At 36.9% G+C, this 27,875-nt stretch overlaps 1 protein-coding gene and 1 long non-coding RNA gene across 3 annotated transcripts in view; one reads left to right on the forward strand and one right to left on the reverse strand.

Moving 5' to 3' along the window:
* Positions 1-14,067, forward strand: part of ATG3 (autophagy related 3) — a 26,468-nt gene extending 12,401 nt beyond the window's left edge. For both annotated transcript variants that reach the window (XM_077771809.1, XM_077771810.1), the window contains 7 exons: positions 3,364-3,413; positions 5,676-5,757; positions 8,911-8,945; positions 9,198-9,353; positions 10,328-10,455; positions 12,118-12,186; positions 13,795-14,067. In XM_077771809.1, coding sequence (XP_077627935.1) covers positions 3,364-3,413; positions 5,676-5,757; positions 8,911-8,945; positions 9,198-9,353; positions 10,328-10,455; positions 12,118-12,186; positions 13,795-13,876 — 602 coding nt within the window. In that variant the 3' untranslated portion in view covers positions 13,877-14,067. The remainder of the gene's footprint in view (positions 1-3,363; positions 3,414-5,675; positions 5,758-8,910; positions 8,946-9,197; positions 9,354-10,327; positions 10,456-12,117; positions 12,187-13,794) is intronic.
* The window catches only part of LOC144238070 (uncharacterized), a 22,580-nt gene extending 3,745 nt beyond the window's left edge, over positions 1-18,835 (reverse strand). Inside the window, exons 1-2 of the long non-coding RNA XR_013337001.1 lie at positions 18,443-18,835; positions 16,355-16,553 (exon numbers count right to left, since the gene is read on the reverse strand). This is a non-coding gene — a long non-coding RNA (uncharacterized LOC144238070). The remainder of the gene's footprint in view (positions 1-16,354; positions 16,554-18,442) is intronic.
* Positions 18,836-27,875: the final 9,040 nt, after the last annotated feature.

Here is a 27,875-nt window from a genome sequence, read left to right on the forward strand (position 1 = left end):
TACTAAAAATAAATTTTTCCTCCTAAGTCCTAGAGAGTAGCAGGTGTTTCAAAAGTAGTAGCAGCGCAGGGCTTCTCAGCCTTAGCACTACTAACATTTTGTAGTTATGATTCTTTGTCGTAGCATTTCCTGTGCATTGCAGAATATTTACCAGTATCTCTGGGCCCTGCCCTCTAGATGCCAGCAGTACTCGCCCGATTGTGGTAACTAAGAATGCCTCTAGACAGTGCCAAGTGTTCCGTGAAGGACAAAATTGATGCCATCTTTGAGACCCATGAAGTAGTCAGAGGGCTAAGTAATCTGCACAGGAAAAATTACCTTGTTAGGTCAGTTTTTCTCTACTCTTTAAAAGGGACACTGTCCTGTGTTTCTTTTTGGTGATAGTAGCATAGATTCAGTGCTTGGGCTTCTTCATTTGAAACTTGTTTCTTTTTCTTTCTTCCAAGATTTTATTTAAATTCAAGTTAGTTAACACATAGTGTAGTATTGGTTTCAGGAGTAGAATTTAATGATTCATTACTCACATATAACACCCAGCACTCATCCCAACAAGTGCCCTCCTTACTGCCCATCACCCATCTAGTCCATCCCCCCCACCTTCCCTCCAGCAACCCTCAGTTAGTTCTCTATAGTTAAGAGTCTCTTATGGTTTGCCACCCTCTCCGGTTTTAACTTATTTTGCCTTCCCTTCCCCTGTGTTCATCTGTTTTGTTTCTTAATAAATAAATATGACTGAAATCATATATTTGTCTTTCTCTGACTCACTTGACTTAGCACAACACATTCTAGTTCCATCCATGTTGTTGCAAATGGCAAAGACTTCATTCTTTTTGATGGCTGAATAACATTCTGAAACTTGTTTGTTTCTTAATATGTTGAATGTTAATGTCAAGGCCTTGAGAAAATATGGTTTAAAATCATTTCAGGGGTGCCTGGGTGGCTTAGTCAGTTAAGCATCTGGCTTCGGCTCGGGTCATGATCTCGCGGTCTGTAAGTTCAGGCCCCACATCAGGTTCTGTACTGACAGATCAGCGCCTGGAGCTGCTTCAAATTCTCTATCTCCCTCTCTCTCTCTGCCCCTCCCTAGCTCACACTCTGTCTCTCTTTCTCTCAAATATAAACATTAAAAAAGTTTTTAAAAAATCATTTCAGAAATCATCCTCTTTTCCCCACCAAGTAGTGACATTAGACTTCTTTATTTTTTTATCTTTCCAGAATTGTTCAGCTGCTCTGCTTTAGTTTTCCTGTGCCTGGAAGACCAGGGCAGCACCTCTGTAGGAAAATTGTTGACTAACTAAAGCCGTTAGTTGTATCACTATGTTTCTGATGTCAAGTAAATGAGCTATTCTGTTATCTGGTTGTATTCTATCCCATAATCACTAGCTCAAAATCTAGGTGCATATTTACAAAGGAATTCATTACAGAGAGAAATAGTTATATAGATAATAGATTATAGAGGTAGATACAGGTATAGATATGTAGGTATCTGTAGATTTATTTTGAGGAATTGACTTTAGTGATTGTGGTAGCTAGCAAGATTGCAGTTTATAGGACAGACTGGCCAACAGGCTGAAGACCTAGGTAAGGGTTGATTGCTTCAGCCTGAGTCTTAAAAACAGACTGAAAGCAGAATTCTCCCCTTTGCCTGAGTACTTCAGTTATTTCTTATAAGGCTCTTAACTAATTGGATGAGACCCCCCCACATTATGGAGAGTAATTTACTTTACTCAGAGTCTACTGATTTAAATGTTAGAGTCTAAAAAATCTAAAAAACACCTTCACAGCTACACCTAGACTGGGTTTGACCAGGCATAAACCCAGTAGCCAGGGTGACATAAAATTAACCATCACAGTCTTTGAGAATTTTACCCTCATTAGAGTCATTTGAGCTTTATTTTTTCTTTGTTAGTTCTACGCTTAGAAGAGTCTAGTTTAGTGGAATGCTCCTCCATTATTATATTTAGATGAATTGAAGAGGTTTATTTTCTTTGTTTCTATGTACTGGATTCAGGGAATCATTTTGTAATACCCAAGCATGCTAAGATTGGGTCTTCTTATATTTAGGAAATAATCATATCTATTATGTAATAATTTTTAGAAAGATTATGAAGTAAAATCATTGTGCTAAGGCTGTGGTTTGTGACATTTTCTATTACTAAAAGTGAGTTATTCTTTGGTTTGGACATGTTGAACAGATACACCAAAGTTTTAGCAGATTAAAAAAGAAGCAAAGCATATTTTGTATGCAGTTTTCTTTGCTAGTGTATCTCATCCTTGTTAAACTATCAAATTAGAAACACTGACATGTTCTCTTTCTCCCTGTCTTTCTGCCCCTCCCCTGCTCATGCTGTCTCTCTGTCTCTGTCTCTCTCTTTCTCAAAATACATAAATAAGCTTTTAAAAAAGTAGGGGTGGGGGCTGCCTGGGTGGCTCAGTTGGTTAAGCAGCTGTCTCTTGATTTCAACTCAGGACATGATCTTGTGGTTTGTGAATTTGAGCCCTGTGTCAGGCTCCACACTGACAATATGTGCCTGCTTGAGATTCTCTCTCTTCCCCCGTGTCTCTGCCCCTCCCTCGCCTGTTCTTTCTCTCTCTCTGTCTCTTTAAATAAATAAACAAACTGACATGTATTTTAAATTAGAATTATTATTTAGCTGACTTGTGGTGCTGCCATCTGCTTAGTGCTACCTTCATTGAGACAAGTGCGTTCAAGGTAGTTGCTTAATGGAGTGCAGTGAATGGAGCATTGAACTAAAAGGTAGCAAATACGGATTTGAATTCCAGTTTATTCACCAACTAACTGTGAGACTCAGCAAGTCTCATTCGTTTCTTTATAAGGAGAAATGATGACCTAATTACCTCAAAGGATAGATAGTGTTTGTAAGGATAAAATAAGCTATGGAAACAATAAAATGGAAAGGTCCATATAAATGTGGTACGGTATTACTACTTCTGGCTATCCTAGATTTCTGAAACAAATAACATTAATATCTTTTTAGAAAATTTCAGTGTAGGTTTAAATAAAGTATAAATATGAATCCTATAGTCTCCTAATGTGTTCACCCTGAGAATGAATATATATTTGATAGAAAATTACACAGGGAAAGTAAATGAGTGATAGAATAAATTAATTCATGGTAAAATATCAAATTGGTTTGTTTTTGAATTTTTTAATTTGAGAGGTGATTTTGGTGTTCTTTATTCCTATTAGTGTTTATCTGTAAAATTACTGCTAACATTGCCTTCTTATTTCATAGAAGTTGTGAGAATTTAGGTGATTTTAAGTGTTTATATGTTGCTTGAATCTGGTAAATGGTAGATGTTTATAATTTAATTTCAGTTATTTTTTTGAATTTTAAACAGGTATTGCAGGAATAACTGAAGCAGTTAAGGAGATTACATTGGAGAGCAAGGTACTAGTTAATTACATTTCTACATTCAGTGTTATAATTATTTACATATATATATATATTCTTACTCAAACTGATTACCAAACTTTTTAAAATTCTAGTTATCTTTTCTCCTCTCACTTTTTTATACCAACATATCAAAACTACTGCTTCCCAGTGCTTATCTTCCTTAATTTGTGTATGATAAAAAAATTTTTTTGAGATTATAACTGGTAAAAATGACTAATATTCACTAATTGGGAAGGCTACTAGGCTAGTTTAAAAGAAATTTTTTTTTATTTTTAAGTAGAAGTATAAAATTTTGGGTAAATAGAGGTTTTTGAAGAGGTTCATATACTTAAGTGATTAGTAGGTGCTGATGATACATTGTTCAAAATTTGTACTTTAAACATTGTCTTAAGTAATTTATTTATTCCCTCTGTAGTTTCTTAACTTACTGCTATTTTGAGTGGAAGTTTTTGTTTTTGAAAATTTAAAGGTAAACTTTAACTTCATCCTGAATATATTTTGACTGAGTGGGAGCTAAATGAGTTGGGTTTCATTGTATGGTTTATTGTGAGGATGTGGGGTGGGGGGGAGTCTGTACTGAGTGGAATTTTTCTGCTTGAAAGTTTTCAGTTAAATCAAATTAACTTTATTATAGAAACTTTTCATTTCTAAAGAGCGGATGATTGCAGTTGTCTTCATATTTTTGAAATAAATATTTGAAATATGAAAAATATAAAATGCTTTATTCTTTTTTCTTTATTATTTTGTTAATAAATCTCTTAGAGAACAGAATATTTGGACAGAATAATTGTGTTTCTTTTGTCCGTATGCAACATTTGCTACAAGTTTAAGATACTCTTTTTTGTGTGTTTTGTCATTTGGATCTTTTGGGATTCATAACTGAGTCTTAACAGGAAGGGTTAGAAACTAAAACAAGTTTGTTTTTTTAATGTACAGTGTTAACGCTTGCTAGGGATTAAGGTTCAGTTCACTGGCCTGAAAATTCAGCCTTTTGAAATTCTACTTTTCGGAGAGTTTGAATGACTAGGAAACCCCAAAATGGCTTTGGCTACTTTAGAAAATCTTGTTTACTCCAGCTGTTAATTATGTATGCTTCAGCCTTTGGGAATGATAAATGGCAGCATAGTATGAATAGCATTTTATGATAGGTTTATGGTAATTCTTTCAAGAATTTTTTATAAATCCAATAGTGGTTAATATGGTATTGGTATCCCATCTAACATCCTTATGCCCTACTAAACTATGAATACTTAGAATAAAGTACAAGTTGAATATATCTTTCCTGTCATTTTCCATTTAGTATAGAATTTATATTATTTTTCATAATTTAATGTTTAGAATATTTGTTGTCCAGACCCAAATATTAATCTTTCTTGTTGATTTCTACTGTATTATATTTCAAGTTTAATCACCATGACATCCACATGATTAAAATTTCCCTTAATGATCTCTTTCTCAGATATTGGCTCACCTGATAATTACCCAGATGCTATCTTTCTTTTGTGGTTTCACATTTTGATTATGGTAATGATACATACATACTATTTAAGTTTCTAGTGGTAAATCTTACCTAAGTAAAATTGTAAATTAGGTGAAACTAGATATCCATTTTTTTTTTTTTTACTACATTGACCTCAGATTTTTAGAATATTGATTTTGTGAAATAATTCTGTATTAGGCTTGCCTCTGGTTAGCATTAATCTTTCATTCTAGTGCATATATAGTTTAAAAACTAAACTGAAATTTTACATGTTATAATAACTGTAAAGTCTAATAATATTACTTACTTAATTCAACTGAAGATACTGTTAACAAATTAGAACATAATACTGTTTGATTTATAATAAGGTTAACTTATAAATGTATTGTGACTTATAAATATATACCTTTTTCCTCTTAAATTACGTGTGTAAGTTATAACTATGAACCAGTTTCCTAATACTAGTGAATTGGTTAAATAAAAATAACATTTTTTTTTTGGAAGTGCAACTGACAGCTATTTTAAATGGTTAGCTCAGATGATTCTTGATGCTTCTATAATACTTTCTATATTTTTCAGTCATAGCACTTAGCATGTCACTTTTAACATTTGGTTTATGTATTTGTCATCTCCAGTGGACTAGGAGTTTCTTGAGGATAAAAACTGTCTTTACCACTCTTATTTTCACAGTGGTTTGCACTGTGCTGATGCATGAGTGCTCAGTGTTTGAACTAATGGACATATTTAAGTGACTTTAAATATAATTAATTTCAAAGGACAGTATAAAACTTCAAGATTGTTCAGCTATATGTGAGGAGGAAGAAGAGGAAGATGAAGGAGAAGCTGCAGATATGGAAGGTATTTGTGTTCTAGATTTGCTTTAATCACACTAGGACATTGATTTTGGAGTACTTGTAATTGAAGTGGACAAGGATTCAACTCCAATGAGTACTAGATTTTAACATTTAACAGCCAAGGGAGTATTTTGTTTAAACTTAATTAGTGCAGAACTTACCTTGGTCTTGGACTCTTCTACCTTACCTAGAGCATAGCCTTGATAGCATTATTTCTAGTGGGATACATCTTAGAATAAATTTTTAATGCTGGGCATAGCTCTAATTCTTTTCTTTTTTAATGTTTATTTTAGAGAGAGAGAGTGTGCCCGCATGTGTGGGCACACATTTGAGCAGGGGAGGGGCAGAGAGAGAGGGAGACAGAGAATCCCAAGCAGTCTGCATGTTGTCAGTGCAGAGTCGGATGCAGAGCTCAGACTCACAAACTGGGAGATCATGACCTGAGCCAAAATCAGGAGTTGGATGCTTAACCCACTAAGCCACCCAGGTGCCCCCTTAAAAGCTAATTCGTAAAAACTATTTCAGAGCAGAGCAAAGTTTGCCATGTCTTATGTATTTTCTTTTTTTCATTTAACCAAGTACATAGAATTTATGGCAAGAATAGAAATGTTCCATAGCATGCACAAGTGGAAGATGGTGCCAAGGAGAGTTGAGGCACTATAATAGCAAGTGGTGTTTGCTCATGAGGACATGACGCATAGCTGAATTGCCAGAAGTCTTGACTCAAAGTACTTTTCAGTTTCATTTTCTAAATTAATTTTGAGTCTTCATGAAACCTAGCTGTATATCTGTTCATGAATTCTAGTAAGAGTTTTGCCCTTATTTTTTGTGGTAAACTCCCATTCTTGGAAGAAATCCAGATGCGTTACTTGTAACCAGAATTGCTCACAGCAACTTCACATACCATCCCAGTGATCAACTTCCATATCTAAACCTCCAGTCCAGATCTCCTGAACTTGAGAGATACTTATGTAATTTCCTTTGCACCTGGATGTCTCATAATTGTCGGAACCACCTTCTTGAACAAATACTTTTTGTATTCCATCTGTCTGAATGATGTACATTTATCCAAGCTGGGGTGGAGGGTAGAAAGAATTCTGTGAGTAAAGCACTGTTTTTAGAGTACAAGTTGTTGACTTCCTTAAATATCTGACAGCCTTTTAGTGTATTTGTTACATTTCCCTTGGATAGAGCTGAAGAAAAAAATTGCTGTGTACAGAATTTTGCTTAAAAAACTGTGTTGATGGTATAGCAGGTAATATAACAGGAAATTTTCATTCATCATTCAACAAATATTTATTGGGCAATATAGTATCTATGGTAGCAGGTACTATTCTTGGTGCTAGAGATAAAGCAGTAGACATCTTATGGAGCTTATATTCTAGGTATGGGAGACAAACAACAACAACAACAAAAACCAATAGATAAGGAATATACTTTATTAGGTGGTTATAAATATTAGCAAAATAGAGGAGGAGGAAGGAACAGGGAGTCTTAGGCAGGGATGACTGTTACTTAAAATAGGTTGGTCAAGAAAAATCTCATTTGAGAACATGAGTTTTAAGTAAAGCCTGGCAGGAGGTGAGTGAGCAAGCTATTTGGATGTCTGAGGAAGAATGCAAAGGCCTTGAGGTTAGGAACTTGTGTGGCTTATGTAAAATACTGTGAGCAGGGGCGTCTAGCTGGCTCAGTCAGTAGGGCATGTGACTCTTGATCTCAAGGTCAGGAGTTCAAGCCCCACATTGGTATAGAACTTCCTTTAAAAAAAAAAAAAAAATCCTGTGTCCAGAGACAAGCAAGGGCAGAGAAGTAAGGCATGGAGTCAGTGAGGTAACCTTGGGACTGGATCATATAGGGCCTGGCTTCAACTCAGTGAGATGAGAAGCCAGTGGAGGGTTTTACCAACTTGAAGAGCTACTTAGAATGAGATTTAACATTTTAACAGAATCACTGTAATTGCTGTATTGAGAACAGATTGAAGAGGGTTAGGGACAATAGTTAGGAGGCTGTTTGGATAATCTAGGCAAGGTGGACATATTTTGAGGGTATTGTCAAAGGGATTTGTTGCTGAGTAGGAAGTGGCATGGGAGAGGCAGAGTAGCCAAGGATTTTTGGCCTGAGTGTCTGGCAAGGTGTCCTCAATGACACCTTGATGAGGAAAATTATAGGACCGAATAGCTCTGGAGGAGGAGTTTAGTAGGAGTTCAGTTTTAGGTGTGTGCTGTTTGCCATGTACATTAGTCATTCTATTGGAGCCATAAGTAAACAGGTATTGTGAGCAGGGGTAAATTTGCTCATCAATAACATTTAAAGCCCTTCAGACTAGATAAAATCATCAAGGAAGTAAGGGTGGATAGAGAAAAGACAAATCCAAAAACAGCCCTTGGTTACTATAGAGTTTAAAAAAAAAGAAAGAAAGAAGAAACAAAAAAAAGTTGAGATGAAGAACCACAAGCATAGAAATTAGTAAAGGAGAAGCCACTGAAGTGAGAGGCAAAGCCAAGGAAAGTGTTCCAGGAAGGTGGGAATAAATCATCCAGATGGTCCTGCGAGGTCAGTTAAGATGAAAACTGGGAATTTACCCCTGGATTCAGCAAAGAGGAAGTCACTGATGATTTTAATGAGCACACTTTATGCGATTATATAAACAGCCTTCGTTATACAGTGGAGTCACTAAGGGTTCTATAGTATTGTGCCATTTGTTTTTGCTAATCGACAGTAGCGGGGACCAAGCCTTGGCATGCTAACATTCCCTGGCTTTGTCAGGTAAAGTGTCTGCTGCTTTGAAAGGGTGGAGTTAGCCCACTCGTACCTATACGAGATCTTCAGTTAAAAACAAAAGCGGGTGCCTGGGTGGCTCAGTCGGATAAGCATTCAACTCTTGGATTCGGCTTAGGTCTTGAGCTCATGGTTTTGTGAGTTTAAGCCTGTGTCAGGCTTTGTGCTGACAGTGCCAGAGCCTGCTTGGGATTCTCTCTACCCCCTCTCTTTCTACCCCTCCCCTGCTCATGCTGTTTCTGTCTCAAATATATAAGCTTAAAGTCAATAAATAAGTACATTAAAAACCCAGGATTTGAATGATACTCTGAAGTAATATATAATTTGGTTTAGGAAATCTTCTTCTACTTGATTAATCTTTTGTTGCTTTTTATAACAGAATATGAAGAGAGTGGATTGTTGGAAACAGATGAGGTTTGTAGATTGATTTTTTCAGTTAACTTTTACTGAATAAACTTGTGGATTAATAGTCCTACTAAGTATCTTGATCTTTCCAGTAAACTTTTATTTGTGTGTTTACATTGGTTGTAGCATATGACATTTTAGCTTTGACTTTTAAGTTTTATTTGTTTTTGGAAAAGAATACAAGGTGGGAAAAGTACCTTTTCTAAATTGTCACATTCATACTAATTTTAATGGGTATAAATTTTTCTCTGTTATTGTCAGGCTACCCTAGACACAAGGAAAATAGTAGAAGCTTGTAAAGCTAAAACTGATGCTGGAGGTGAAGATGCTATTTTACAAACACGAACTTACGACCTTTATATCACTTATGATAAATATTACCAGACACCACGGCTATGGTTGTTCGGCTATGATGAGGTACAAACAGATATTTAAAATTTTTGGATTTCATTCCTTTGTCAGTAGGTCTGTGGGTATATACTATGGTCTTTTAAATTTTAGAAATCATTTGTTTCATAATTTCATGATTAATATTGAACTTGATTCTTGTTTTAAAGAAACTATGAATTATTCAGTGTGACCATAACACTACTAAGAATTAAACAGAAATAACCTAGTTCCTGTTTATTGCTTGGTCCCTGAGGTTATACCTTCAAAATATAAGAGAAATTGAACTTAGTTTGTTGTATTAAATTTTTTGGGTATTACATTCATTGCATGTATAAGGCATTTACAAAATAATCATGTTGCATGTGTTTTTTTTCCTTAAGTTGGATAACCTTTTTTCTTTTTTAACTTATTTACTTACTTAAATTAAGGGGTAACTGAAATAAAAAACTTGTTTTAACATGTCATTCTTATGACTATAAATGGGAAATTAAAAAGTAAAACAAGATAGGCCCAAAAGATGAGTTTTATAACTCATAAAATGTTTGGCAGCTATGAACTTGCTTTTTTGTGGGATCTTTACTGCATTGGGTGGTGGCTGAAGTCATATAACCTTGGTGTTACCCCTTCCTCCTCCCTTCCCTGGTGTGAATAAATTGTAAACTCTCCCCCCAAATAGTCGTGATTCTAAATAAATAGTCTGGAATTCTGTATTGCAAGTGATATGGGAGGGAGGGATATATCTATTTTAAACATTGAAGTTTAGGCCTGAAATTTTGTAAGTGTTTTTGTTTCTTGAGAGAGAGCGTTAAGCGAGGGAGGGACAGAGGATCTGAAACAGGCTCTGCGCTGACAGCAGCAAGCTCAAAGTGGGGCTCGAACTCACGAACCACACGAGATCATGACCTGAGCCGAAGTCGGATGTTCAACCAACTGAGCAACCCAGGTACCCCAGGCCTGAAAGTTTTTAAACATTGGTTTCAAAACACTTTTTATCATTTCAGCAAAGGCAACCTTTAACCGTTGAACACATGTATGAAGACATCAGTCAAGATCATGTGAAGAAAACAGTGACCATTGAAAATCACCCTCATCTCCCACCTCCTCCTATGTGTTCAGTTCACCCATGCAGGTGTGTGTGTGTTGTGTACTTTATGTATTTATTAGTTGGGAGTCTGTAAACAAAGTGTCCTAACAGAAAAGTTTAATAAGCAAGTACAATTCTCTTTTGTCTTTTTAGGAATGTTCTTGTGTTTAAATATATAAGAAAAAGGAAAAAGACACCAAAATAAGTTTAATTCATTAAGAGTATTTTTTGTTCTCTTTGTGGGTTTAGCTATAGTATAGATCTTTGTGGCTTTACTGTTTTTAGCTCCAAGAATAGTTTAGAAGATGCTTTTTAGATTAAAAACTACTCCTCACTTAGACATGGTTTGTCCTATTGTGATGAATCTTACAATGAATGTGGAGTATAAAGTAATCCTTGTGTTTTTCTGTGTAACCTATTTATCTCCTTTTATTGGTTAATGAAGGGAGATGTATGCAGAGTTCCTATTTTCCTTTACTCTCCAGTTAAGAGATTTTTAGCCCTGCTAAACCAAGTGTGTTTTATAATTTGGGATTTTCTTTGTGTCATTGTGTTTTCTTAGGGCCGAGAAAGTGAAGCCGGCTCTATATGCATAATTTATTCTGTTATTTCTAATGGGTAACTCTTATAAATCACTGAGAAATTCTGGTAACTATTTTTCAGATGAAAACTTTGGTTTTCCATTGACTATTTAGATGCAACATTCTAGTTTTTAAAAATTCTTAATATTTTCTTCTTATTTTTTGCAGTCTCTTCTCAGACTTTTTCCAATGGAAAGCCTAGTTCATTTTTCCAGTTTATTTATGTCAAGAGTTGTTAGTATTGCTAGCTGAAAAATAATTCAAGAGTCCTTAGGTTTTAGTTTTGAATTATCTAAAAGGTTTTCATTTTATTCTGTTGGCTCCTCTGATGGTTTGAGGTTTTAGGATGATGCTTATCAAGCAGAGACATGTCTCTTTCTTAGCTGTGTTAGAAAAGAGATAAGTAATTTAACTGGTAATTAATGTTCAACATTTTAATAAATGACTATATTCAGTGTAATGTAAGTTGGGCAAAAAAGTTGGGGGCCTATAAGGTAAGATTTCAAGTACATTTTGGGCATGGCCATGGGCCACCTCAGATTATGTTTTTGGATTCTCAGAACTCTGAGAATCTTTTTTTTTTAATGATTTTTTTAAAAGTTTTTTTATTTTGAGAGAGTGAGAGAAAGAGTGAGCCCAAGAGAGCAGGGGCTTATTTTAGCTTATTCTCAGTTAAATATTTGAGCAGTTGAAATCCCAGCATTGTAAATATGTCTTTGGTTTTTTTTTATTAGCTGTTACCATGTAGCTTTTTTGAATTTGCTTGGTATGCTTCTTATTTCTTAGAGCACACAGCCTTTGTGCCCTGGCATGATTTTCCTTTCTATGGTTTTCTGCTGCACTACCCCTCAGACTTCTTCAGCCCCCATTGTAGGACAGCTAACTGGTGCCATTGTGTGTGTAACTACCATAGCTTTTAAAATTTAGCCTGGGCTCCAGTCAAATCGTCTACATGACTCAACAAACTGATATGTTGGGGAGTAGAAAGGAGAATATTTTATCATATGACTATTACGTTAAAATTAATTCACTGACAGTAATAAAGTAGATTACTTCATAGATCAGAAATTGCTTTTCCTATTTTGATCTAATTGCTAATAAGACTTATTTATTCTTTTGCTTTTAGGCATGCTGAGGTGATGAAGAAAATCATTGAGACTGTTGCAGAAGGTGGGGGAGAACTTGGTGTTCATATGTATCCTTACCTGCGTATGTCATTAGTGGCACATTGACTCCTAGGATTTTTTTTCTCTTTGAGACATGCAGTATAATGGTAATGGCACAGTACCTATAACTTGTTTTAGCCCCTCATATCTGGAAGTCTTAATGGGAGTCTTTATTTAGAAAATGCCATCTTGTGGTAGTTATGCTTTGTTCAGGTGATTAGCACATGTCCCTTTGTGCACCTGTCAACTTTGCCCTAAGACAGAACCTCAGGTCAGTATGTGTTTTTTAGGCAGCAGCTTGCCAATTGCTTTTGCTTGTTGAAGGGGCAATGGCTAAGAGGATATGAGTATATAACCATTGCTCTGCATGGAAAAGAAACTCATTGGGCATAATTTATTGGTGAAAGAAGAGTGACCTACTAATTTAGAAGATAACACATGAATATCGTTTCCCTAAGTATGTTTCCAATGTAACTATTATAAAAAAAATGTGCTTCTCATCAGGTAAAAGTTAGGTTGTGTCATTCTGAGGTCTCTGAAACAAAGAATTCAGCTTAACCAATAGGCTAATAAAAAGTAAAGCACACAAAGTATATTGCATATATTCTTAAAATATAGTATCTTTTTATTTTAAAAGCAGCTTTTTTATATCTTACTATGGTTTTCCTACTTCGTTCTCTCGGGTTGACAAGAAGAATAAACTAAGTAAACTGCTGGGTCCTGAAATACATGTACCCATAGCATGGGTCATCAAAAGCAGCTAAAGTCAATGAGGTAGATGCCAAATAGTTTGAATCAGCTTGGTGCTAGATTGATCTAACACTTGATGGTTCATGCCACTCAGTGTTGTTAGATGTAGACTCTGAGGGGTCACCCGTCTTGGAGCTATAAGTCACCTAAGAATTGTTAACAAAGTGTGTCCCTCAGAGGAACACTGGGCTTATTTGATATGGATATTGAAACAAACCAAGAACCTTTGGTCCAAACCAGACTGACTCTTGAAACCCTATTACACATAACTTTAGCATGCATCTCTGTGTTGGAGACTGAGTAGCAACTTGTAAGACTCGGTGTTTAATAATTGAGTCATCAGTTCCCCCAATAAAAATTAAGGTCTTAATATTTTCAAGTGCAGTACAACACAAGAAAAAAATTTCAGGATTTTATTAAAGACAGTCCAGTGTAGCAGATTCTATGGCAAGTATATACACTAACTAGAATCTGTCCTTTTGGAGGGATTCCACTTAATTATTTTTTTCTCATTTGGTTCAGTTCTTTTATATTTTTTACACTATCTTATTTTCTAACATACTCTAGCAAACTAATAGGCAGTAAAGGAACCATTTCCCACTCATTTAAACATGAACGACCTTGTTCTTTTATATCAAAAAGTGGGTTCATGTGAACTCATTAGGAGGTTTCACATGTAAATATTAAATGGGAATAGGTCGAGTAGTCTTAAATTTACAGAGAACCTCATATTGAATAGACACAAACTTGCATGAGTTTTTTTTTTCATATAGTTAAGATTTTGTCTTTTTTTTTTTCTGAGAAATTGCTTAATAAGAGTAATTACAGTCTTAGCTTAAGTCTTAGCACTATTTACCAATCTATTTTCCTTAGCTAAAGACCTTTAGGTATCTTCTAATTTTCTTGAAGTTCGTACAAGCTGTCATTCCAACAATAGAATATGACTACACAAGACACTTCACAATGTAATGAAGAGAGCATAGAATTTATCCTAATTACTGGTTCTGATTTTTAAAGAATTAACCCATAGATGTGACCATTGACCATATATACCAATATGTACAATTTCTCTAATAAAGGGACTTATATGTTTATGCATTAAATAAAAAAAAGTTCCACTACCAGCCTTATTTGTTTAATAAAAATGAGTGTAAAGAGACTGTTTTTCTTGCTTCTTATCAAAAGGTTATAGTAGTATTTTCTTTAAATAAGAACTGTGGAAATGGGGGTATCTGGGTGGCTCAGTTGGTTAAGCATCTGATTCTCAATGTCAGCTCAGGTCATGAGATATTTGTATGCACGCTCACTTGCTCTCTTTCTCTCTCTGTCTCTGTCATTCTCAAACATTAAAAAAAAAAGAACTCTGGAAATTGCATGGTAGAGTATTAGAATGTAAAGGGATCTCTTGGTTGTATCACATCAGCATATAGATCTGGGTGTAGAAGTTCAGACAGGTCAAATGCTTTCTGCTGTGGGACAGTCAAGGAGTGAGACCAGAATGCACATTAGGATATTCTCTTTATACTTTGCCTTTTGGCTCTGTTCTTTCCATTCTGACATAATGGAATGGCTAACCTTGTCTCTAAGGAAACTTGGGGTTTTTTTTCTCATTCAAAAACTCTCTCCTTACTTTCAGTGCCCCTTTACTTTTTCCTTTTTCCAATTGTAGTACAGTTCTTTTTATTGCAAGGACATCTCCATAATAAAGTTAATGACTTGGTAGAGTTAAGATGCTGTCTGATATGGTGTAATATGGAGATACAAACTTGAGCATCATCTTCTAACATACTTCAGATATCCTGCCTTGTTCGTAAAGCCAGCCAGCTTTTTTCCTTTCTTAATTTAATCTTCCAAACTGATTTTACTGAAATGTTCTAGTTTTGAATACCTTTAATCTAAATGATGTCCATTCTTAGATATTATCACATAGTCAACATGTTTTCCGAGTTAAGTCTTATCACTAGTACAGGTAACCTCAAATCTTTTCAAGTCAGCAGTCATATTTATCTCAGTCACCACTAAGTGGCATAAGCTATTTTGTTGCTCATACCTTTTTAGTTTCAGAAATTTTTTCCAATTGAAATCTTTGTATAGACCCATAATGCAAACAAAATGGATGTGTTAATGGTAAGAATGTGGTTTTGAACTCATGAATTTTATGAGAAATTGATGAAATTCAGATTATGGATGACAGTCTTAAAGCCTTTGCATCTAAGTTTTATATTAGCTTCATGGTATTTTTAAACATCTGATTTGTGTAAATAGTAGCAAATGGCAGTAGTTTTTCCTTTATTTTCTAACTCTATTTTGAAATACTTTTATGTTTACAGAAGCATTACAAGTCCTGTATACCCTTCACCTGGCTTCCTCTATTGTTAATATCTTATGTAACCATGATGTTTATCAAAATTAAGAAATTAACATTGATGCCATACTATTAACTGCAGATTTTACTCAAATTCCCCCAAGTTTTTCTCCTTAATGTCTTTTCCAGAATCCAATCCAGGATACTACATTGTTTTAGTTGTCGTGTCTTAGTGTCTTCCAATCTGTGACTGTTTCTTTGTCTTTCATAATCCTGATAGTTTGAAGAGTAATGGTCAGAAATTTTGTACGATGCCCCTCAATTTGGATTTATCTGATGTTTTCTCATGGTGAGACTGAGGTTAAAAATTTTGGGAAAGAGGGGCGCCTGGGTGTCTCAGTCGGTTAAGCGTCCGACTTCGGCTCAGGTCGTGATCTCACAGTTTGTGGGTTCACCCCCATGTCAGGCTTTGTGCTGACAGCTAGCTCAGAGCCTGAAGCCTGCTTCAGATTCTGTCTCCCTCTCTTTCTGATCCTCCCGTGCTCATGCTGTCTCTATCTCTCTCAAAAATAAATAAAACATTAAAGCAATTTTTTTTTTTCATTTTGGGAAAGAATACCACAGAGCTGGTGTGTCCTTCTCTTTGCATTGTGTTAGGAAGCAGTTGGTTAAGGTGGTGTCTGCTAGGTTTCTTTTTTTTTTTTAATGTTTATTATTTATTTTTTGAGAGAAAGCACAAGCAGGGGAGGGGCAGAGAGAGAGGGAGACACAGAATCTGATGCAGGTTCCAGGCTCCAAACTGTCAGCACAGAGCCCGACGTGGGACTCAAACTCACAAATTGAGATCATGACCTGAGCTGAAGTCAGACAGGGTTTCTTATTTTTAAATTCCAATTGTTTATTGCTCGTAATAGGAGTACAACAGACTTACATATACTGATGTTGTGTTCTGTATCCTTGCTAAATTCCTTTTTAATTCCTATTGTTTGTTGCAGGTTCTATGGATTTTCTATATAGACAATCATATCATCTGCATATATAGATAATTTTACTTTTTTGTTTCCAATCTATGTGTCTTACATTTTTTTACCTAATTGAACAGTATAATGTTGATTAGGAGTAATGTGAGTGGACATCCTTACCTGTTCTTGATCTTTGGGAGAAAGCACTCAGTTTCTCACCATTAAGTAGGGTGTTATCGTAGCTTCTTGTATTATGCCTTTACTAGGTTAAGAAATCTCCTTCTCTCCCTGTTCGCTGAATTTTTGTTATAAATGTTAGATTTGGTCATATTTGTCTTCTGTATCTATTGAAACAGTCATATAGTGTTTTGTATTATGCCTGTAAAGAAGGATTACATTGATTGAGACAGCCTTGCATTCCTCAGATGAACCACATATTATTTTTACATACAGCTGGATTCAGTTTGCTGAAATTTTACATCTGTGTTCATGAGGGATATTGCCAGTGGTTTTCTTCTAATGTCTTCAATTTTGATTTTGGTTTTACAGTAATGTTAGCCCCATAATATGAGTTGGGAAGTGTTCCTTCTCTATTTTCTTAAAGATACTGTATAGAATTAGAATTTTCCTATGAAATCACCTGGGCCTGGAGATTTTTTGAGAAGTTTTAAATACAAATTCAGTTACTTTCTTTATGATGTAACTATTCTTGAGTTTGGTAATTTGTACTTTTTGGAGGGATTTTGTTCTATAGTAGAGATAGATGGGAACAGTCTTGGTGGAGTTTCTGCCCCTCACGCGTAGCTGGTGTTGCCCTACCCTAGGTCTGCACCACAGTGGATCCTTCTTAAGCCTCCTTCCCGTCTTCTCTGTGAGTGCCATGTGGAGTCCACGGAAGAAGAGCCTGTAAGAGAATGTGGACGCCCTTCCCTCCCCCTATGTGTTTGGCCCCAAAGGTTTCACAGTATTCTGCATTCTGAGTCTACCTCCACCTGCTTCCCAGCCATACCAGTTTACTCCATCTGCTGGGCTTGTGCCACCCTCTTTCTTGAGGAGAAGGTTTTGGGCCACTTGTTTCCTCTGCAACCTCAGGTCTCCTACAGGTTCAGGTAAAGTCTTAAATTTGAAGCTAGTTTTGTTCTTTTTTTTGCCACAAGGACAGAAGAAATACTTTTTCCAGGTCTCTGCATCTTTAGGCAGAGGTCTTTATGTTTTTTACAACATCAATTTCTGGGGCACCCAGGCAGGTCTTTTGGTTAAGTGTCTGACTCTTGATTTCGGCTCAGGTCATGATCTAACGATTCCATGAGATCGAACCCCATGTGGGGCTCTGCACTGAGCATGAAGCCTGCTTAGGATTCTCTTCCTCTTTCTCTGCCCTTCCTCCGCTCATGCGTGCCATCTCTCTCTCTCAAACTTTAAAACACCAATTTCAAAATATACTCCTCAGCTAAGCCAAATGGTGAAAGAACATTTATTCTGACCTCTGCACATAAATGATTTGCCCTGGAAATACATGATAATGTGATAATGACTTGAGAGCTCCTAAAGCACTCTGTGAAACTCCCTTATCTAAACAATACATAATTTATTTTTAGGATACAGACATCTATTTGAAGCCAGGAGGGACAACCAAGCAACTTAAGCCTAGATTTTCCTAAAATACTAGGTAAGAATAACAGGCTTGTTAGAAGGAACTCTTTTATACGCACATGAGCTCTAGTAAGTTGATTTATAGATAAAGCTTATTCCTTTATAAGCTGCAGAATGGAAAATGCTTATAATTGATGCTTTCCACTTGTAAACAGAGATTTGAAGGAGCATATTCTTGCAGTAAAAAGTTGTATATGCCTGAATTGAGGTAAACTTGTCCTGAAGAGAGTATGAAGTAGGCCAAGATAGCCATGAAGGGTAAAATAAAAAACTTTCTAGAAGAAAATGTAGGAAATACCTGTGACCTAGGATATAGAAGTCTTCTTAAATACCAATCCTTCCCCCTACCCAGCATGAATCATAATTCAGAAAATAGATGAATTTTACCATATCACAATTATGAATTTATTTTAAAAGACAATACAGACAAATTTAATAGACAAATGATAGTTTGGGAAAGGATATATATAAAGTCTAACACTGACAAGGGACTCATCTCTTTAGACTATCCAAGGAAGTCCTACAGATCAACAACAAAGAACAATCAGGGTATCAGTTCATTGAATAACAAATTGCCCCAAAATGTAGTGGCTTAAAACAATAATAAGCACTTACTATTTCACAGTCTCTAGGTCAGGAATTTGGGAGTGGCTTAGCTGTGTTTCTGGGTCAAGGTCTTAGTGATGTTGCAGTTGGCATGTTAGCTCTGGGTTGTGGGTGCTTGAAGGTTTTATTGGACCTGGAAGTTCTACTTCTAAGATGACTCACTTGGCAGATGACCAGCAGGTTGGTGATGGCTAGTGGTTATTTCTCATCTTGTGGACCTCTCCATCAGGTTCCTTGAGTGTCCTCAGGACATGACAGTGGGCTTTTCCAAGAGCAAGTCCTAAGAGTACGGCAGAATCCACAAGATACTTTATGACCTAGTCTGAGAATTCACACATTGCAGTTTCCTTAGTAACCAACTGGCTACACAGATAAACCTATACAGTGTGGAAGGAAACTATAAAGAAGTGAATGCCACAAGGCAAGGATGATTGTGGGCCACCTTATAGACTAAGTCCACGGCCAGGAATTCTAATTTTTTTTTAAAAAGATGAAATATGAATAGGCGATTTATAGAAGAAAAACTCAAAAAGCTAAGATGTGTGTTAAGACACGCAAACTTGGGGTACTTGGATGACTCAGTTAAGTGTCTGACTGTTGATTTTTCCTCAGGTCTTGATCTCACAGCTCCTGAGTTCGGGCCCCACATTGGGCTCTTCCATGGCATGGAACCTGCTTGGGATTCTCTCTCTTTCCACCAATTCCCCTTTTCAAAAATAAACAAACATTAATAAAAAATAAAAAGATACTCAAGCGTACCAGAAAGATGTTGAAACAAGTTGATGCTTGTTTATATCTGTTCAGTCAGCAAACATTTTGTTGGATAATGGCAGGCATTCAAAGACATGTGAAGATATTGGAGTGTATAATCCAAAGGAATGGATGCAGAAGACTTTATAAGGATGTATTAAACAAACTCAGTTTTTGCACCTGTGTTTCTCCTTTACTATTTGTGTAGGACATTTTACTTAGTCACCAAATGTGTGGAGGTTTTTCCCCACATCAAGCAATTTTCTGACATCAGTTGGATGTCCTGTAATTCAGCTCAAATCTCACTACCAGGAAATAGTATCAGTCCCAAAGGTTAAGGGCTCAGTCCCACAAGACTGTATCCACCCTAGTTTAGATCCCAGTTCCAAGTAATAGGGCCCCAGGTTACTCACAGCTTAGTCCAATTTGGCTACAAGTTACAGGTTCCCACAGTGCCCTTCTCGGTCTCGATTAATTTGCTAGAGTGGCTCACAGAACTCAGAGAAACACTTATGTTTCACTAGTTTATTAAAAGATACGATAAAGGATACAGATGAACAGCCAGATGAAGAGATACATAGCGTGAGGTCTGGGAGGGTCCTGGGTGCAGGAGCTTCTGTCCCTGTGGAATTGGGGTGCTTCACTCTCCCAGTGTGGCTGTGTTTGGTCAATTGGAAGCTCTCTGAACTCTGTACTATTGAGATTTTTATGAAGACTTTCTCACCTAGGCATAATCAGTCATTAACTATTTCTCACCCCTCTCCCCTCTCTGGAGGATGAAGGGTGGGACTGAAAATTCCAAGCTTCTAATCATGGCTTGGTCTTTCTGGTTACCAGCAGCCAACCAAGAACCTACCCAGAATCACCTCAATAAGAACAAAAGATGCGCTTAGTGTTCTTATCACTTAGGAATTTCTAAGAGGTTTAGGAGCCTCGTGTTCAGAGCTGAGGGCAAGGACCAACATATATATTTACTATTATTTTACAGGGAACAGATAGGAAGAAGCCATCGCTGTATTTGTGATATCAGGAGGTGAAAGCAATCTGGCTATTTTCATTGGTAGGGTTACCGGGGACTACATGGCCATTAGAAACAATAGATAAACATGACACAACATGGATAGATCTTAAACACAGTTTTGAATTAAAAAAAAAAAAAGTCCCAGTTATTTCCCTTGCAGTTTCCTCTGATTTCCATTTTGATTCGGCTGTTAGACATTACAAGCTTAACATGTCTAAGCCAAACCTCCCAGTTGTGTATCCACTGCCAAACACCAACTACCACAACTGAGCTGCTAAGAACCCATTCTCTCCTTCCAGTTTTCCCCATTTCAATTAATGTCATTACTACCACTCCTTTTGCTGAGCCCAAAATCTTAGGAATCATCTTTGATTTCTCATTCTGTTCACCCCTGCACTAGGAACACATATGAGGCCTTAGTAACAAGTCCTGTCCTCTCTACCTCCATAGTACATCCGGGGGCCTGGGATTCTGCATATCGAACCAGCAATTCACATGATCCTGATGCAGAAGATTCATGGATCACACATTGAGAAGCCCTAAGAAACACTCTCTCCTGATCTTGATTGAGGAGTAACCTTTTCCATTTTGAAGAATTTGGGGGCTTCCTAAGAGGGAAAACTTAGAAGATACTCATTTGGACTTTTTAGAATAAAGATCATTTTCTTGATTCCATTGTTAGTGAATAAACAGGTCTCAAATGAAGATACTTTTCCAGGTTTATTTCCAATACAGTTGATAGTATGAAAGTGTTGTATTTAGTGAACAAGAGGTAACTAAGAGCTGGTCTCTTGGGCCAGTATTGAATTCCCAGTTCCCTTACTTTCGTTGTGCAAACTTAGTTTACTCGCCTTTGAACCTCCAGGTTCTTTGCCTACAAAATGAGAATAGCATTTTCTAGCCATAAGTTATTAAGAGGATTGAATGAGATAGTGCATGTAAAGCACTTAGCACAGTGTTTGACCATTAAGGTTGCTGCTAGTGTGATAATGAGCAACTCTTGCAGCCTCCCTGGACCTAGTTTTGAGGTCGCAAGTATCACATACGTCCAGCAGAGGGCAGTAGAATAGCACAAGAATTAAGTAAGCATACTGGAGATGTCAGTTATTAAAAATCACTACCTCTCTCTCTCCTGATGTTTCTTGTAGTGATGGAGGAAGGAAATAGATGGAGGAATGTCCTTTATGTTTAAGATTCTCACTCATCCGTTTATTGAATAACAGTGATGGGTCCAGTTTATTTTGGCTATTAACCCTTTATCAAATACAGTTTGCAAATATTTTTGGTTTTGTTTTTGTAATTATTTACAGTTTTAATCTCATAACACTGTTCCTACCCTTCATATCTATCCTAAAATTAGGGAAATGGACTTATTATATTTGTCATATCAAAGTATAATTGATCAAATTATGTGTTTAATGTGTACAAAGTGATGATTTGATATATAAATAAATTGTAAAAGGGTTCTCACAATTAACACATCCATCACTTCACATATTTCCCTTTTGTGGGTGGGGGTAGGTGGGTGAGAACACTTAAAATCCATTCTCCTACCTAAATTTCCATTTATACAGTAAAGTATTGGCAACTATAGTCACCATACAATTCATTAGATCTTGATACCTTATTCATCTCATAACTGAAAGTTAATGTACCTTTCTTCCAACCCCTTCCTATTTCCTCCAGCCCATGATGACTACCATTCTACTCCTAGTTCTATGAGTTTGACTTTTTTTTTTAGGATTCCAAATATAAGTGGTGATGTGTGATATTTGTTTTCTTCTACCAGAGTCATCCATGTTATTGCAAATGACACAATTTTCTTTTTATTTATTTTTTAAATTTTCTTCCTTTTAAAGGCTGAATAATATTCTATTGTGTGTATATGGTGTGTGTGTGTGTGTTTGTGTGTGTGTGTGTGTCACATTGTCCTTATCCGTTATCCTTCGAAGGACAATTAGTCTGTTTCAATATCTTGGCTATCATATATAATGCTGCAATGACCATGGGAGTGTAGATATCTCCTTGAGATAATGATTTTATTTGCTTTAGAAATACATCCAGAAGTGAGATACCTGGTTCATATGGTAGTTCCATATTTTTATTTTACTTTTTTAATGTTATATTTATTTCTGAGAGAGAGAGAGAGAGACAGTGTGAGCAGGGGAGGGTCAGAGGGAGAGGGAAACACAGAATCTGAAACAGGCTTCATGCTCTGAGCTGTCAGCACAGAGCTCGACGTAGGGCTTGAACCCATGAACCGCGAGATCATGACCTGAGCCGAAGTTGGATGCTTAACCGACTGAGCCACCCAGGCGCCCCCATATTTTTAATTTCTTGAGGAAAGTCCATGTTGTTTTTCATACCACCTGTACCAGTTTACGTTCCCACCAAGAGTGTACCAAGTCCCTTTTCTCCACATCCTCACCAACATTTGTTGCCTCTTTTTGATAATAGCCATCCCTACAGATGTGAGGTGATATTTTATAAAAGTATGATTTGCATCTCCCTCATGATTAGTGATGTTGAGCATCTTTTCATGTACCTGTTAGCCATTTGGATGTCTTATTTGGAAAAAAAAAATATCTATTCAAGTCCTTTGACCATTTTTTAATTGAGTCATTTGGGGGTATTTTGCTATTGATTTGTAGGAGTTCCTTGTATAGTTTGGATATTAACCCTTTATAGGATATGTGGTTTGTAAATATTTTCTCCTACTCCATAGGTTGCCCTTTCATTTTGTTGATCGTTTCCTTTGCTGTACAGAAGTTTTTTAGTTTGATGTAGTCCCATTTGTTTATTTTTGCTTTTGTTGCCTTAGCTTTTGGTGTCAAATCCAAAAAAATCATTGCCAGACCAATGACAATAGTCTGCTATGTTTTCCTCAAGGAGTTTAATGGCTTTAGGTCTTATACTCAAGTCTTTAATACATGTTAGTTCATTTTTGTGTATGGTGTAAGGGATCCCAAATTTCATTCTTCTGCATGTGTACATCCAGTTTCCCAGGCATTATTTATTGAAGCAATTCTCCTTTCCACACTGTTTATTCTTGACACCTTTGTTGAAAATTAATTGCCCATGTATGTGTGGGTTTATTTCTGGGCTCTTGATTCTGTTACATTTGTTTGTATGTTTGATTTTATGTCAATACCATACTGTTTTGATTACTACAGTTTTACAATACAGTTTGGAAGCAGGCAGTGTGATACCTCTAGTTTGTTCTAGCTCAAGATTGCTTTGGCTGTTCAAGGTGTTTTGTGCTTCCATATGAATTTTAGGAATGATTTTTCTATTTCTGTGAAAAAAAATAGCATTGGAATTATGATAGGGATTCCATTGAATCTATGGATTGCTTTGAGTAGTATGGACATTTTAACAGTATTCTTTCGATCCATAAGCATGGAATATCTTTCCACATATTTGTATTATCTTCAGTTCCTTTCATCGATATTTTATAGTTTTTGTGGGAACAGATCTTTCACCCCCTTAGTTAAATGTATTCCTAAATACTTTATTGGTTTTGAATCTATTTTAATTGGGTTGTTTTATTAATTTCTTTTCTGCTTTGTTTTGTTTTATACTTATTTATTTTTGAGACAGAGAGAAACAGAGCACAAGTTGGGGAGGGGCAGAGAGAGAGGGAGACACAGAATCTGAAGCAGGCTCCAGGCTCCAAGCTGTCAGCACAGAGCCCGACGCCAGGCTCAGACTCACAAACTGTGAGATCATGACCTGAGCTGAAGTCGGACCCCCAACTGACTGAGACTCCCAGGCACCCCACATTCCTTTAATGTACTACTAAATTTGGTTTGTTAATATTTTGTTGAGGATTTTTATATTTATGTTCATCAGAGGTTTTGGCCTATAATTTTCCGGTACTGTCCTTGTCTGCCTTTGATACCATGATATTGTTGGTCTTGTAAAATGAATTTCCAAGTGTTTCCTCCTCCTTTTTTTGGGGGGGGAGAGAATTAGAAAAGGCTTGGTATTAATTCTTCTTTAAATGTTTGGTAGAATTCACCAGTGAGGCCAGATACTCCTTGACTCTTCTTTGTTGGGAGATGTTTTGTTACTGATTCAATTTCCTTATTTGTTATCAGTCTGTTCACATTTTCTGTTTTCAGGATTCAATCTTGATAAATTGTGTATCTCCAGTAATTTATCCATTTCTTCTAGTTTATCTAATATGTTGGCACATAATTGTTCATAGTAGTTTCCTATGATCCTTAGTATTTCTGTCTTATCAGCTGTATGTCTCCTTTCATTGTGATTTTGAGTCTTCCCTGTTTTTTTTCCCTAGTGTAAAGATTTTTCTATTTTGTTTAACCTCTTAGTTTCATTGATCTTTATTATTGTTTTTCTAGTCTCTCTTTTTTTTTCTGCTCTGATACTTGTTTTGCCTTCCTTCTGCCAATGTTGAGCCTAGTTTATTCTTTTTCTGGTTCTTTGAGGTGTAAAGTTACTATTTGTGATCTTCCTTTTTTATTATAGCCGTTTATCATTATAAACATCCATACTGCTGCTTTTCCTGTATCCCATAGGCTTTGTTTTCATTTTTGTCTTGAGATGATTTTCAATTTTCTTCTGATTTCCTTTTTGACTCAATAGTTGTTCAAGGGTTATTTAATTTTTCATGTATTCGTCAATATTCCTTTTCTCTTGCTTCTATTGAACTAGTTTCATTTGTCATCTGATGCATATGTGAGAGAAATCAGGAAAGGGCATTGTAGTAGTCTGCCCGCCATAACAAAATACCACAGACTGGGTGGCTTAAGCAACACAATTTAGTTTCTCACAGTTAATGATCAAGATACTGGCAAACTATGTTTCTGGTGAGGACTTTTTTCTTGGTTTGCAGATGGCTATCTTCTCTGTCTTCATATGGCCTTTCCTTTGCGATGTGCAGGGACAGTGAGAGAGAGAGGTTTCTTCTTATAAGGATGCCAGCTCTAACATAGTAAGGCCTCATTATTATTACTTCTCTTCACCTTTATTACCTCCTTACAGATGCTGTCTACAAATACAGTCGCATTGAGAGTTAGGGCTTTAACATACGAATTTGGAGAAAGGGGAGGGACACAGTTCAGTCCAGACAGACATTTTTTAGAGATGTGAATCACAATTCCTGAAGAAACAGATAATTTCTTCACAGAATAAGTGCTAGGGAAACACTGAATAAAGAGAAAAGTAATAGTGTCAGCCTGGGGTGTGGAAGGCTTTTGTAGGACAAGAGGCATTCACCTTCATTCATTTATTTACTTGGGAAAGAGTTGTTGGGCGTTTACTGTATGCCTAGGACTATGTTTGGCATTAGCATATAAGATGAACAGAATATGATAAATGCCACTGATGATCTCAAATTGACGGGCATGTGGAAATGTGCACATTCTCTGACCTGTGCAGGGTGCTGGTAGCCTGGAATCCTGAGTTGGTGAATCATGAATCCTGTTATGTAAACTGGCTCTGTGTTTCAGATAAAGGTTTTTGTTTTAGATTTCCTGTGGTTTTGATGATTTGCCATGATTAGAGATGACTGGAGATTAGCTCAGAATAGTTTTGCAGAAAATCTGGTTCCCTGAAGTCCTTTCTCCTGACCAGCCTTCCAGCCTCAAAACATAACAATACACTTTAAGATATTAGGAGGGGGGTAAAGGCTTCCAGGAGAGGAAAAAAGTTCTTTCCCACTTAGGCATGGAAGTGAGAATGGGCAGAATGATCATTTAATCAGGCCATTTTGGTTTCAACTAACATTTAAACACCATACAATCTAGCCTTTATAGGGCAGATTTAGTCCTCTTACTTTACAAGCAAGGGACTGGAAGCTCAGAGAAGTTAAAAGGCTTGCCAGTAGTCACAGTGCTAATAACAGAACTGGAAACAGCAACCTGTCTTGGTGTCAGTTCCTCTTAGACGACTCAGATATGTTGGTGTTTATATTTACCACGGTGTAAGTACAGAAATTGAAAGTAAGCTTTCAAAATTTTCACAGCCAGTTTGACATTGCCAAAACATCCAAGCGCTTAATCATTTTTTTTTTAGTGATTAACATATTGATTTCATTGAAGTATTGATTCCAACAAACTGAAAAGAAAAAAACTGGTCTTTGGTCACAGGCTGTGAAGTGCTGCTCTACCGTGTGCCATCTGTCGGGTAGTGAGTACGTGGCGAAATGGGTAGGTGGATGTCATCTACCCTGTGGGGCAGCGCGAGCCCTGGGAGACGCCAGCGTATGCTGCAGAATTTGCACCGGGTCTCTGCCCTCCTCTCCATTGATTCGTTCCGTCCTTCCCAAGTATCCGTCTCCCCCAAGAGCCTGTCACTGATTCCCTTCTTTTCTTCCTCTGCACTCCCTTGAGTTCTCGTTTACTCTCCCAGAGGTGCATTTTGGGCCTGTCTCAGAAAACTGTGTCCTGCCCCAGCCCTTCTCTGATTCCAGTTTCTCATTTCAATTGTCCTGCTTCTCCCACTCAACATACTTCAAGCTGAGAAGACACAAAATTCTCTCTCCCCTCCAACCATAGCTCCTACTGATCGTGTAGTTTCAGTTAACCCCGCCTGCTTCAAGTTTCTCAACTCCGTATCCAGTTATTCATCAAGAATCTATTTTGAGGGGCGCCTGGGTGGCTTAGTCGGTTGAGCGTCCGACTTTCGCTTAGGTCATGATCCCGCGGTTCGTGGGTTCGAGCCCCGCGTCGGGCTCTGTGCTGACTGCCAGCTCGGAGCCTGGAGCCTGTTTCAGTCTGTGACTCCCTCTCTCTCTGACCCTCCCCTGCTCATGCTGTCTCTCTCTCTCTCTCCTAGAAATAAATAAAAATATTTCTAAAAAAAATCTATTTTGAGATTTCATTCAAAATATTTCTGGCACCCCTTTCTTTGTTTCCATGCCCACTGCCACCATGGCAGCCCAGTCCTTTAATGACTGCCATGGCCTCCTCCCTGGTCCCTCTGCTTCTGCACGCCCTTCCTTTGAGCACATCCTTCGTGGACTCTTAAAATGCTTTTCAGTTGGTAGGAGTCTTATTCCATTTGAAAACGTTCAGTGACTCTCTATTATGAGATCAGTTCTAAGCTTTTACACCGATGATGAAGGCCTGTGCAGCTGCCTGCTCCCAAATCATCTTTCCAGCCTTGTCTCTCACCTCTTTATCGCATACCTACTCTCTAGACAGTTGCAATTTCCTACGGCAATTTAAGACAGTCCCTGGACTTCCCTATGCTGCATTTCTGTCCAAGCTATTTCCTTAGGCTAGCATGATTTCCCTCTCCTCTCTGCCCACTAGATGCCACTCGTCCTTTAACGACCAGCTCCGATCCTACTTTTCTCTCTCACCATTGTCAGAAGTGATATTTCTGCCTACCAAACTATAGAATTTTGATTGTGCCTGTATTGTGGCACTAATTTCATACTATTTGGCATTGTTGTTATTTGTATGCATGTAAAATCTTTCTAGATTGTCTGCCCCATGGGGACAGAATTGTATTTTATGCATGTGACTGATATGTTGAATAAACAAGTCACATGGATTATAATCAAGACATCACTTTATTATTTTTTTTAATCCTTCACCATTCCTTGAAACTTTATTCATAGGAATAATCCTTCCCTGACTCTGGGTAAAGGCGCCAGCAGGCCCATGAGTGTTCTGGTCTTCCTTGAGTAATAGATTGTCC

The sequence above is a fragment of the Crocuta crocuta genome, unplaced genomic scaffold, assembly GCF_008692635.1.
Source record: "Crocuta crocuta isolate KB4526 unplaced genomic scaffold, BGI_CrCroc_1.0 scaffold56, whole genome shotgun sequence".
Taxonomy (NCBI): Eukaryota; Metazoa; Chordata; class Mammalia; order Carnivora; family Hyaenidae; genus Crocuta; species Crocuta crocuta.